The 13433-nt window shown below is 34.1% G+C and overlaps 1 protein-coding gene across 1 annotated transcript in view; it reads right to left on the bottom strand.

The window, feature by feature from the left end:
• Positions 1-5604, bottom strand: part of LOC149410854 (segmentation polarity homeobox protein engrailed-like) — a 36281-nt gene extending 30677 nt beyond the window's left edge. Inside the window, exons 1-2 of the mRNA XM_089648110.1 lie at positions 5189-5604; positions 2290-3261 (exon numbers count right to left, since the gene is read on the bottom strand). Coding sequence (XP_089504236.1) covers positions 2290-3253 — 964 coding nt within the window. The 5' untranslated portion in view covers positions 3254-3261; positions 5189-5604. The remainder of the gene's footprint in view (positions 1-2289; positions 3262-5188) is intronic.
• Between the last annotated feature and the right edge of the window lie 7829 nt (positions 5605-13433).

Raw genomic sequence — 13433 nt, 5'->3', positions numbered from 1 at the left:
TATCGGAATAGGTGTTTGGCTTTGATAAATTATAATGATGAAATGCGAAAATATACGAATTTTGTAAGCTGTATCTACTTTTAAAAAATGTGCAATTTGGTTCACATTTTATCAATTACAAACTGTGATTTTGCAATATCATCTTTACGAACATAATACACAAGGTTTAAAAAGATTACGCATGTTACCAACATTTATGTGGTCCACACGCATTCAATTACTGCTTTTGTTTGTTAGATTCGCGGTTGTGCCGAAACCGGTTGGGGCGGTCACAAAAATAAAGTTATATCGTCATTTAGCAACGTTAAAAGGTAGAACGATAAAAAATCTAATAAATATAAATATACTTAAATTATATTATACGCCCATAACCACTCCTATTTAGGGCATATTGGGTATGGCCAAGTTTAAAAAATATTTTAAAAATTCGCAACCTCAAAATTTTACCCCCAAATAATATTGTCTAGAAGCAACATTTATAATAATTAGATCATATTTTAAAATCCGACGGACATATAAGTTATGTTTTTATTCTTTTCGACTGTGTGGACAGGTTGTTTTAATGATTTGGGTGACAATTATAAATTATCGGATCTAATGACTTCACGGCAGATGTATTTGTGAATATTTTTACATAAATTTACCAAACACTACTAGATAATAAGGTACGCACCATAGACATATGAATATTAGTCCTATGTCTGTGGTACGCACCTATATATTAAAAATACGAAGAATCATTTTCAAATAACTAGAACTAGAAACAGAGGGAAGTATCAGATGTGCGTTATATATTCAATTTTACCCAAGTGTCGCTCTGGTATGATTTGAGATTTTCACGGCCTCATTATAGTGATTTGTTTTAGGGGCATTATGCCGTGTTGCTCTACCTCCTTCTTTAGCCAACGTTTCATACAGCATTGCAGTGTCCATCATCAGGGCAGATGTGTTATCGCTCTGGTTAAAAGACTACCATTCAGATACGAAACATTGCTTGAACAGGGAGAAAAATTAATATTGCTGATTTATTAAAGATCTCTTCAAATTATTTGCAATCCGTTTAAAGCGGGACCGCAGGCTGCTTTCCTTAATCCAGCTTTTATTATATTCTTAATAATATCGGAACATGTGTTCATGCACCTGCGTTTGTCTTAATAATATATAATGAAGAAATTCGAAAATATAAGGATTTTTATGAAGAAATTTTATGAGGGAACCTATCAATTCATTCGTTAAGGGCCTGAAATCCCGTTTTTAAACGTATAGCAAATAATTTCAAATGGCAATATTTTTTTATCATGAGGTTTTCTCCGTAAAATGGTAGATACATATTGGTCGTGTTTAGTGATCTCTTTCCACTTCCTTCAGCTTCGTAAAATGCCCACACTAATTGGGGATGTCGCAATCTCGCTGGCTGCGAGCGATTGGGACTCTTGATCGATAATTAAAATGGTAAAAGCTTGAAAACAATTTAAATCAGCAAGCAGTTAGCATATAAATTTACAAAGCCTATACCATTTCAGTCACTGTAACGACTAAATAGATTAGCTTTCATTGTGCAAAATATTTTACAAAGCCTATTCCGTTTCGGTCCCAGATTAATAAAATAAAATCAATGGACTGAAAAGGTACAATAGGCTTTGCAAATTACTGCACAAACAAAACCTAATCTACTGGTAGTTCTGTGAATAATACCTACCTTGGACCTTGGGTCCAAAAAAGTATGTTTCCTTTTATTTTATTTACTTTAGTTTTATTTTGGTTAATAAATCATACCCAAAATTTCCACCCAAATCATGATTTAATTAGATAAACCATAAATATTTTACGTATTTAATATTTTTTCTAAATTCTTTTTCTTGTTCTACCATAATTTTGATAATTCCGATTTGACAGTTCATTGTAAGAACTCCGATCAAGTGAACTCTGGCGGGATAAAAATATCCAACACGGCCACCATCTTGAACCGGAACCTGAACGTAACTGTAATGTATGCCAAATGTAGCTGTATGTCAATGTGGTGTAGAGGCTGGAGTATTATTGTAGCGGGTGAAGATCGTACACAATAATGATACGTGATTTTGTACTGATATTTATTGGGGAGCTACTTGTAACAAAACAGGCACACAACTAACGTGCATCGCCTTTTATAAGATCTTGCAAGCATTCCATCTCGCTTGCACTCATCCACATTCATACAGACATCACAGTAACAAACAAATTTATAGACAAATGAAATGCCAAATGTTCGGTCAGTCAGTATAAACGGAATAATAACAATGAACTCACCAGAACTAGGTCTGTCGCTGTATCTCGTGCAGTAGACCCAAGCAGGCCACTGAGGGTTAGCCGCGTCTCCACTTTTAGCATCATCAGAACCTCCAGCCAAACCCTGCTGCGAAGACACATTGGAAGAAGACGTAGAAATCGAAGAGTTGGCAGAATCAGGTCTCCTGATGCTGCTCAAGTCATCTTTAGAAGCTCCAAAACTGGACGAAAATCCGTTAGATTTCACCAGATTTTCTTGTGATTTCAGCGCTTTCGTTGCAAAGTTTTTCGTACCGATTTGCGAAACTGTATTACATAAGCTTCCCAGAGGAGCAGTTTTAAAAGGTGAATCATCAACACTCCTCTCAACATGTTCACCATCTTCTAAACCCTTTGCAATCTCATAGGGTTTATACAAAATGCTGTGCGTCGGTCCTCCATGCTTCGGCCCCTCAATCTTATTGGTTGTCTTTCTGATGGCATTGCTACCAAACTCAGGTTTTAAAATGTTGGAAATAGAAAAATGCAGATCATTTTCTTCAGTATTAACTATCATACCTTCATTAAGATTTCGTCTGTTCGCTACAGCTTCATTAATTACATTATTTTGTCGTTGATGATTATCATTAATCAATTTAGGAGCGTTTAAACTCTGCTGTTGTAACTGCAGTTGAATGATATAATCGGGATGAATTGGCAAAGTGTTTATAATATATGGATTATAGTATGGATTGTACATTATTGGGGATGCGTGAAATGGATTGATCATTGGGTTGACTTGTATCAGTTCCTGTTTGTATTGGGTGTTGTTGGTGTTTGATCTGAGCTGGGGTGACTTAGATCGCTCGTACTTTGTGGTCATAGTGGAGCAGGTGTAGGGTTTTGGGTTCCTGTCGCTGGGGTCTGGAGACTTGGGGCTGGACTGGCGGGGGTCTGGCCCGGGGGTGGTGGCCTGGTTCGGAGAGCAGCGATCTTCAAAGGCCATGGTAAAAGCTGAAAGAGTTTTTAATTGTTAAATTTTGACAAATTTAAATTTATATATCTAGGTTCCTACACGTAAATCATTTTAAAGACACTATTACTTATGTAGTGATTTAAGTAGTAAGGTACTGGAGGGATTACAAAAATAATTATATTTAATAATAATTTTATTATTTAGAGAAAATGAAACAAAAAAAAACGTTAAAAACTACATTGTCAAATTGAAACGAGAATCTAAATTGTTTAAGGTGAATTGACTAATCCAAAATCTATGTGCGGGGGTAAGAGGGGACTGTGGGCGGGTATTCCAAACTAGCTAGAAAAACGTTCTCTACTTAAAACGATTTGCCTGTAGGTGCTTACCTACGTAGGTACCTACCATAATATGTCCAGCTATGAAGTAACTAACTAGGTATATCTATTTTTTGTAACTGTCGCACCTATGACATTTTTTGGGGCGTTTATTAATAAAAATAGATCACACATCGTACGATTAGTGAAGGTACCTACCTACCTACAATTCATCTATTAGAGGCTTTGCTTGTGTGTGTTAAAATTATATTACTATAACTTGCAAAAACTTAGGTAGGTACCTACATAAAAAATTAACAAACTAAAAAAACTTTTACAATGTGACCTTACAACGAGGTGCCCCAGTGAGTTCACATTCTTTTCAACAGTTGTAAAAAAATATAAAACAAATAAGTTATGGTCTTCGGTACATATTAGCCTCCCATAGGTACCTAAGTACCTACCCACCTATCTACGAAAAATTATCTTTTTTTTTTTTTAAATAAATGAAATATAAAATCTCAGTGGATGGCTAATAAATTTATATGTGCATGTAGATCTACATAATCAGTCTGTAGGTAAATATGCAGTAGCCTAGTTTGAATAATAACACAATATTTACTAATTATTATCATCTCATAATGTCCCTATCCGCGTTTGTCTATTTGTGAGCTCAATTCTTCTAAACAACGCAACGGATTTTGATAGGGTTTTCACAATCATTTAGAAAATTTCTTCCCAAAGGTTTTTATGTATAATACATGCATGTTATATTTATAGAAAGTAGAAAAAAGTTGAGCAACGGATACAAGTCAGATAAAAATCATTATAAGTTAGATAGCTTCATATTATACTGTATAAAAACGCCTAAAAAAATTAACTAGGTACCCGGTCTAGATTTACGTAGGTAAATGTGTAACATTTATATGCTAGATATGTACATAACCTATAAATAAAATAGGAAATCGTAGCAAAGTTTTTATCTGCAGGTAAATGTTCCATATTATTTGTATATCAAGGTAGTTACTGGGTAAGTACCTACTATTTACATGTATGGCAGTAAAGTCTGGTCAAAACTCTAGGTTCCTACGTAAATATGAGTTTAATATTTACATCACAATAAACAAATCAGTTAGTTTCGTAAAAAAGATTGACGCAATTATCGTTGTCAAAAAAGTACGCAAAAGGTTGGACAATACCTTAGTAGATTCTATAAATATAATGCCTATATCTTTCAATAAATCATTAATTTCAAACCTAACCTAAGTATATCCAAAACCAATTACAATATTTACAATTTGCACAAAATGGAAACCTATTTAGTTAAATAATCAATAATCTTTTAACTAGTTGACTAAACTCAAAACCAATCAATCATTTTCGTAGTTGGTATAATTAAGCGTTTAAAAACGACATTTAAAAACACCCATCGCTATTTACATTATGAATAACTGATTTGATCAACGCCATTGGAACCTTAAGCTTCAAAAACGTCGTTCAAATATCCCTCTTTGACTCTGTAATTAATTACGTTTGACACATCAAAACGTTAATTATAATAAAATCAATCACTCAATTCAATCGACCCTCCCACAAATGACAAACAACTATAAATTAATAGAATGTTAATTGATCAAAGTTTACTGACCTGTAAATCGGGATCTATTTGTCTTCAAATTTTCACTTTGAAACAATGTTTTTGCACAATTTTAAAGATGTCTTTACACAGGTTTTTACACATTAAAAATGTCTTTATTTATAGGTAGGTAGGTACCTATATTTACACAAAGATATGTGTCACTGTTTTTAATATTATGTAGGTTTATACACAATGTTTTTTTTTGTTTCACTGAATTTTCTTCCAAAAAAGTTCGCTGAATGTTCGAATTAAACGACACCGCGAAAAGCGAACGAAGCTTCGAGAATAAACAATGGCGACTTAAAACATTCGACCGGAGCAGCTATAATAATAAACAAGGGGACGTGGTACACGCCACAGCATAACGAGGACGAATCCAAATTGTAAATTGCACCGGACAAGACATGAACGCAAGACCACGTCTGCCCTCGTGACGAGAAATAGTATAACTATATTAGTGACATGACAGTTCCTTTTACAGAGCTGTTCGACTGGACGGGTTCGCTTTTTAGCCACGCCCGCCATCTTGTAAAACGGACGAGCTTAAAAAAACACATCCAAAACTACATCTATCTCTTTCCAATACGTCGTATTAGAGCGAGAAAACAATACAAAATCAATTTTATTACTTGTTAACATGCAGGTTGTTAGAAACATTTCTATTTCGCTCTTTTGCACGGTGTTAGACAGAGAAATCGATATTTTTCGTCGGGGTGGGAGGGGTCTTGTGTAAATATGACATTAACTTTTGGAGGGAAATGAACCTAACAACGAATGTATTAGTGATGGAGTAATCGAGAGATCGCAATAAGTACCTACTCAATCGAATCGCACGGAATGGAGACATTTTATTTAATAATCGAATTCTGAAAATCAATTCGCGCTTAACTCGTATTTAAAAAAAACTTAACAATAATATAATATTTGTATACAGGTAGGTAGGTACTTTCACAGGAGGGTAATATAAAATTATTTAAAATTGTTTTTAGGTTTTTTTTATGACTTTGAGTCCTTTGATGTAGGCAAATTTATTAGCATAAAACGTTATCTAAAATTAATCAATTTAATGACTCCTGGAACGTAGGCAAATTTATTACCACAAATGTTGAAATATTGATAGGTAAGTAGGTACATTCATGAAATGTATTTTCTTTGCCTTTGAAAGATTTTTAATGTTGTTTTGATGCCATGCTAAAAAACTTAAAATATCAAGTATGTAATAATATGTATATATTCCAATAGCTGCACACAGAAGGACTTGAGGAAAATAATGGTCGTCTTTGGGGATGCTGAGTAGAATTTTCAAATAAATAATTGAGATTTCTTTCCAAATTAAAAATACCTATTGGTACCAACGCGTTAATTTAAATCTGTGTTCAACTTTTTTTCACGACGCAACATAACAGCCGTGATTGCATGGCTAGGTACTAATGAGGTATTAGGCTTGTGGATGCTTACAAAATATTTTTTTGTAGGTATCCACAAGGAAGGTAGGAACCTACCAGTAGCGGTTCATAAGTGTTCGGTGTGCTAGAGGGGTAAGATTGAAAAATAGGATATTATTAATATTGTTTTGATGATATATAATTCTTTTTATGATGGCATTCAGCATTATTTCAGTTTGGGGAAGCATAGCAACTCCAAATTGAAAAATCTTCAGACAAAAAATTTAAATTATTGATGAGAAAAAAAAATTCAGCTACTACAACATCATTAATGTTTTGTTTTCGATCTTACCACTCACTCCAGTTAACTGAAGTCACGGAACGCTGCTGGTACCTACCTACTGAAGCGATAAAACAAAGGGTGACCGGACAAATCATCACAATGATCATAACACCTTTAAAAAGTTATATAAAGTCATGGAAAGTGATGAAACAAAAACATTTTTAACTGGGTTAAGTAGGTTAGGTTAGGTAAGATTAGGTTTAATTTTTTTAATTATTGAAGACAATATTAGCGATTTCTAAACGAAAATCTGAAAGAGAAACAGAAAAATCAGAAAAGGATACGGTCACATCAAGGACACGAACACAGGACCCTTGTCTTTCCGGGACACTGCTCTACCAACTGAGCTAATGGGACCCTATCCCTCCCGGTCACTTTTAACTGTATCATACTTCGAATAAGAACTACCAACATTGTCTTAATTTTTTCACCGCACATTTTTTATTGGCAACTATCTTTATGTATAATCGCAAGATTCAACCCGAACTAAATGCAATCTAGACAGCGTCTTTTTAGATAAACTTATCTTATTTTTTATTTATTTTTAATGTGCGACATCTATTGACTTTTCTGCGAGTCTAGAATGAATATTTATTTTTTCGGAATAACTTTATATAGTAAAACCTCAAATTGTAATATTTAATTATTGAAGACAATATTAGCGATTTCTAAACGAAAATCTGAAACAGAAAAATCAGAAATTTCTAATAACTTTATATCATTTTTTAAAGGTGTGTTGAATTGTCACTGTGTTGAGTTATCATGGAACCAAAACAAAGATGGGATAAATGGTAACGATTTTTTAACCTTTTGACGCATGTCATTTGTTCAATTACAAATTAATTCAAATTACATTTATCGTACAAATAAAATATAAAGTATAAAACGGTACCTGCAGCTTATAGTAACTAATGTAACCAAATACATCCTATTTTGTAGTTAATAATAAAAAATAGCTAATTAAAAATCTATAGCTAGAATTTAATATACCTACCTATATGATGGTTAATAATAATAATACGCAATAGTATATCGGATTTTGTGAAAAATATACCTTACAGTAGTAATAATATTTTTATGATTTGCATGGCGCAATTTTTTTAAAATTCACTTCAATGGCGCTGAAAAAATAATATAGGTACCTACAATATATTTCCACGATGCTCTATCTAACGTATTAATAACCTAAATCACCAGTCTCAAGCAGGTAAGTAATTGAGTAAGACGCTAAAATGGACCGATGGTACCTAGCGATGATAGGTGAAAATAATTATTAGGTACAAGTAGAATTATTATATTTTAACCCCTCCCCCCCCAACTATTTTTGGGCTTTTACGAGATAAGGGGAACCACGGGTGGTTGGTCCAAACTAGTTCGATAAACTGAAACTGAAACTTTCGATATCTAATATTGGTGTGTACAAAAATGAACATCTTTCACTCTAGAAATACCAAATAACACAAATTAATCAAACAAAATTTACTTGCGCACGCCGGGATTTGAACCCACGACCTTCAGCTTGCTATTCGAGAGCCTCCCTCGAGAGGTCGTCATTCTACCTAATTATTTTCACAAAATGCTAAAATCCTCTCGATTATTCAATATCGATTATGTACCCACAAAAACAATCGATCAACTAGAAAAATCCATCACCGATCGATATTTTATTTTCAAACAGTCTACATCAACACTAACATTATGACATAATTAGAAAAGTTCTACCTCTATTTTGAATTATACGGATTATGCAATTACCGCAAATAAAGATATTATGGTAATCACGACTGCGGAGAGGCAGATACAACGTGTGATTTAGCATTGATTTCAATGTTATTTAAATAATCTCGCACGCTAAATGCATCAGCCATTATATTGGACTGGCTGGTTTCGTGTTGAACGGCTTTGCAAATAAGGAAGGAGTCATTTTTTCGACATACTATTATTATTTAATTTAGTTGTAGTGGGTAGGTAGCTACCTATTGCTACGAAGTTAGGTAGGTACTTAATGCTGCGTTCAGACCGGATCTCTGCCGTGAGAATCTGAGGTCAATTTATAGAACGGTAGTTGAATGTATTCAACTTTGGATTTATATTCCATAGAAAAGCCAGTTCTTACTAATATATTTATTTACTCGGCATCACCCCTGATCTATTTCATAGAATCTATTTCATAATGAAATAGATCAGTGAGAAGAGGGTTTTCTATGAAATATGCAGCAATCGATTCTATGAAATCTTAATATATAAAATTTCAAATTTAAATCAGGTGTAATTCTGGCTTTACTGAAACAAATTTTGGTATTTTTTCTTCCTTTTTTCGATGCAATTGTAGCTAAGTGATTCAACAATTATATTTTAATGCGAATAACGTAAGTTTTCGTAGTAGGTACACGGAGAAAAATAAAAACCAAACTAGCTTTGCAAAAAAAAGTTTTGCTGTTTTAGCAGTAGTTATGGTATTTTTAGCAAAGCGGAGCATCACGAACTGAAGAACATGTTTTGCTAGACCCCAAGTTAATGTTTAGCAAACTAGTTTGTCTAAATCTGCCAAATGTTTTGGAGATCAACAGAGAGACAAACGTATTGCAGACGGTGCAAAACATTTAGCAGATTCCATATTGCCGCCAAATTTAGCAATACGTTTTGCTGGACTTCGGGTGTTCGTTCGACTTCGGCCCACTTCGGCCGTTATCGGCATTGCTCGTCTGGTCAGCTGTTTGTTTCGTCAATATTATAACTGCGCAATAGCGCATTTCATTGCGTTTTTCATCATGGCCGACAAGTTTGTTCGAGATACTTTATCCCTGTGGGGATACGACTCTGCGACGCTCGATAACTTTGAAGGTATGTGGATCGTTATAATATAATCACAGAATCATCATACCTTATACAGTTACATATAACACACCTATTCCAGTCCAGCCAAGAAAAGAAGCCACCAGTGTTGTGACAGATCCATCCTGCCTGGGAAGCCATTGCCAAATTGATTCAAATTTAGTTCTTTGATGCAAGTTGGCTTTGGCTTTTGAATTAATCTAACTCCCACTTCAGTCTAAATTCGATGGTGTATTTTAGTTGCTAGTAGATGCGGTTATTTATATGTGATTATTAGTAGGTACTAAACACCCTATGTTCCTTGTCTATACAGAACAAGAAATTGACAAGGAAGCATTCCTGGCGCTGAAGCCGTTTATGGTCGAAAAATTATTTGCCAAAATTCGACAACAGGCGAAGTTTGTCAAACAGCTTGATGCGCTCTTGGCTGCATCGAAGCTGGATGAGGCAGCAGCAACATTGATGGTCGCCCCTCATTACCTACCCCATACCTCAAGAGTAGCACACCAACATCGGCATCTAGCAGTAGCACTGAGGTTGGTATTGGGACCCACTAACTTTCAATACCTAACTTTTAAAATATTAACTTATTAAATACTAAATTAAATATAAAAATATTATTATAAAAGATTAAAAGCAAAAAGTTATAAGGTTAACTGATGTTAACTTGTTGTTTGGTTTGTTTAGTTTTGTTTGTTTTTTTGTTTTCTTAATGTGTTTGATATTTTGTTTGTTTTATTTTTGGAAAAGTGTGAGTTCACACTCTTTTCTCCCTAATTGGTGAAGCCAGACAGTGATCGATTTACGAAGAGCACCTTTGCTTTCCTTTTTCCATGCATCAGGTATAAAGTTGTAAAGTTTTGGGCCTAGGAATGAAAAATGTCTTTGAGCAAGTGAAGTTTTGGTTGTGGGTGGTACGATTGGATTCCTCCGTGAGTGTCGGGTGTCGTGAGAGTGGTCGATAGATGGGTAGAGATGACGTTTTTTATGAGTGTTCAAAATTATTTTCCTTATGTATAATTGTCTGACATCTAGAACTCGTAACTCTTCAAATAGTGAATCGCTGTGGTGCCTAAAAGGTTTTTTCATGATTACCCTTAGTAAGGATTTTTGGGCCTTTGCTAAGTGGTCTAAAACCATTTTTGCGCATCCACCCCAGCCTAATGATGCATAGTCTAATAGTGACCCACACATAGCGTTGTAAATGAGTCTTAAATCTTTTAGACATAGGATATTTCTAATTGGCATAAAGATATGCGTCAGCTTTCTAACCTTAGTAGTCACAAGGTCTATATGTCCGTCCCATCTAAGATGTTTGTCGATAACAATACCGAGATATTTTATACTGTTCACGCATTCTAATTTATAGCAATTACAGTTAGTTGATTCGATGCATTTATGTATGAAAATATTGTATAATTCTTTGGGTTGGCCCGCTTCTGTCGCACTGAATCGTATAAATTTTGTTTTTTCTGAATTGAGAGTCAAAAGATTATAATCTAACCAATATTTAAGCTGGTTAATACCGTCTTCTGCTTTGTTGTGTACAGCATTCCAGTTTCTTCCTTCAAATATTAAGACAGTATCATCCGCAAATGTTATGATGTGATTGGAGAGATTACTGTTACATAAATCATTTATATAAATACTGAACAGAAGTGGTCCCAGGGTACTCCCTTGCGGTACACCAAATTCTATAAGGGCGGGATCGCTAACTGTATCATTAATTTTAACTTTTTGGTATCTGTTCGCCAAGTAACTATCCATCCATTTGAATAGCTGTCCCTGAATGCCGATGGCCTGTAGTTTTTTCAGAAGTATTTTATGCGAGATGGTATCAAAAGCTTTTGCCAGATCAAGGAAGAGAGCGATGGACTTAACTCCCTGGTCAATATTATTGGAAATAATATCAGTCAGTTTAGCAATAGCATCTTCTGTTCCTAAACCAGGTCGAAAGCCAAATTGGTTCTTGGAAAGGATCTTATAATTTTCTAGGTAGAGACTAAGACGATTTTTGACTATTTTCTCAATAATTTTTGAGATTGAATTTAGTAGAGATATAGGCCGATAATTTTGTATATCCGATTTGACTCCATTTTTGTGAATCAGTATGACAATTGATTCTTTTAAGTGGTTCGGAAATATGCCTGATTTGAAACTAAGATTACAGATAAATGCAATAGTACTAGCTATAAGTGGTTTCAACACTTTTAGCAAATTTGTTGACACTTTATCTGGCCCACAAGCATTCGATGTCTTGAGTTCATCTATCATTTTCATTACTTCATTAGTCGTAGTTTGAATTTCATCTGATTTACAATTATAAACAGTTGAAGGTATGTTGGCTAGATTGGATTCAGTTTTCTTACATTTATCGAGTATTTTGTTAGCGAGTGAAGCTCCTACGGAAGTAAAATAATGATTTGCAAAATTAGCCATCCCCTTGGGGTCAGCAGTGTTTGTGTTTTTAGTGTCTAATGATTGTATGAATGACGACTTATTATTTTTTGTTTTGGTGATTTTTCGAAATATATCCCAGAAACGTTTCGGAGTTAATGTGTTTTCGTATATATATTGTTTGTAGAATTTTTCTTTTGTTGTTTTAATTATTTTTTTGCACAAGTTCCTATATTTCTTATATTGTTCTTGTAGTAAAATATTATCTGGTTGCCTTTTCGCAATTTTGTGGAGTTGGTTTCGTCTGTGAATAGATTTGACAAGGCCAGGGGAGATCCATGGCATGAGTTTAAATTGTTTGTTTGGGATACATTTGTTGACAGTGTTATTAGATATGTAGAATTGCAATTTCTTAATAAATTCGTCCATTGCTTGGTTAGTGTCAGTCTGATCTAGTACGTTATGCCACTTTTCTGTTCGTAGCTCCTCGAGCAGGCTGCTGTAATTTATTCTAGAAATATATTTGTTTTTAGCAGCAGAGGAGGGTTTATTTCTTAGACCGAGCGCCGTGGTATAATGGTCTGAAATTGTTGTGTGTATGACAAACGAGTCTATGAACTTAATATTTTTTATGTTAATGTGATCTAAGCAGGATTTGCTCGTGCCTTGTACTCTAGTGGGGGTGTTAATTGTTGGAGTGAAACCGTTTTCGCTCAGAAAACATAAATAATCATCGCATTGACGGTGATTGTCTAAGATTATATTGACATTTAGGTCTCCAATGATTATTTGATGTTCTGAGTTGTTTGTGCTGTTAATGATGGAATGTAGTGAATTAAGAAAGGTATCAATATTGTTGAAAGATGGTGATCTATAAATTGCAAATATGCACACATTTTTGTTAAGTACTATTTTTAGACAATTTGCTTGTGATAAAGCGAGCTCGTCAACTTGAGCTTGTATTTCGTTCCTGACATAGATAACAATTCCACTGGATTTATTTATTTTTATAGATGTGTGGTATTCAGTGTAATTTTGTATTTCTTTGGAGGTATAGTATTCATTAATCCAGCACTCAGTCAAAACTAATATGTCAAATGTGAATTTAAGTTGGTCAAGAAATATGAGAAGATCATCAATATTGGTAATACTTCGTATATTCTGGTGTACAATTTTTAGACTGTAAAATAATAAATAATCCAATATTTCTCTCTGCCAAAATTCACACTGTGAATAACTCAATTAGACCCTACAGAATCTATACTGCCCTATAAAACCGGCTGCTACTGATTTC

The sequence above is a fragment of the Hesperophylax consimilis genome, chromosome 27, assembly GCF_061612785.1.
Source record: "Hesperophylax consimilis isolate HC1 chromosome 27, BYU_Hcon_1.0, whole genome shotgun sequence".
Taxonomy (NCBI): Eukaryota; Metazoa; Arthropoda; class Insecta; order Trichoptera; family Limnephilidae; genus Hesperophylax; species Hesperophylax consimilis.
Note: the sequence above shows the minus strand (reverse complement) of the source record. Positions and strands in the feature narration are given on the sequence as shown.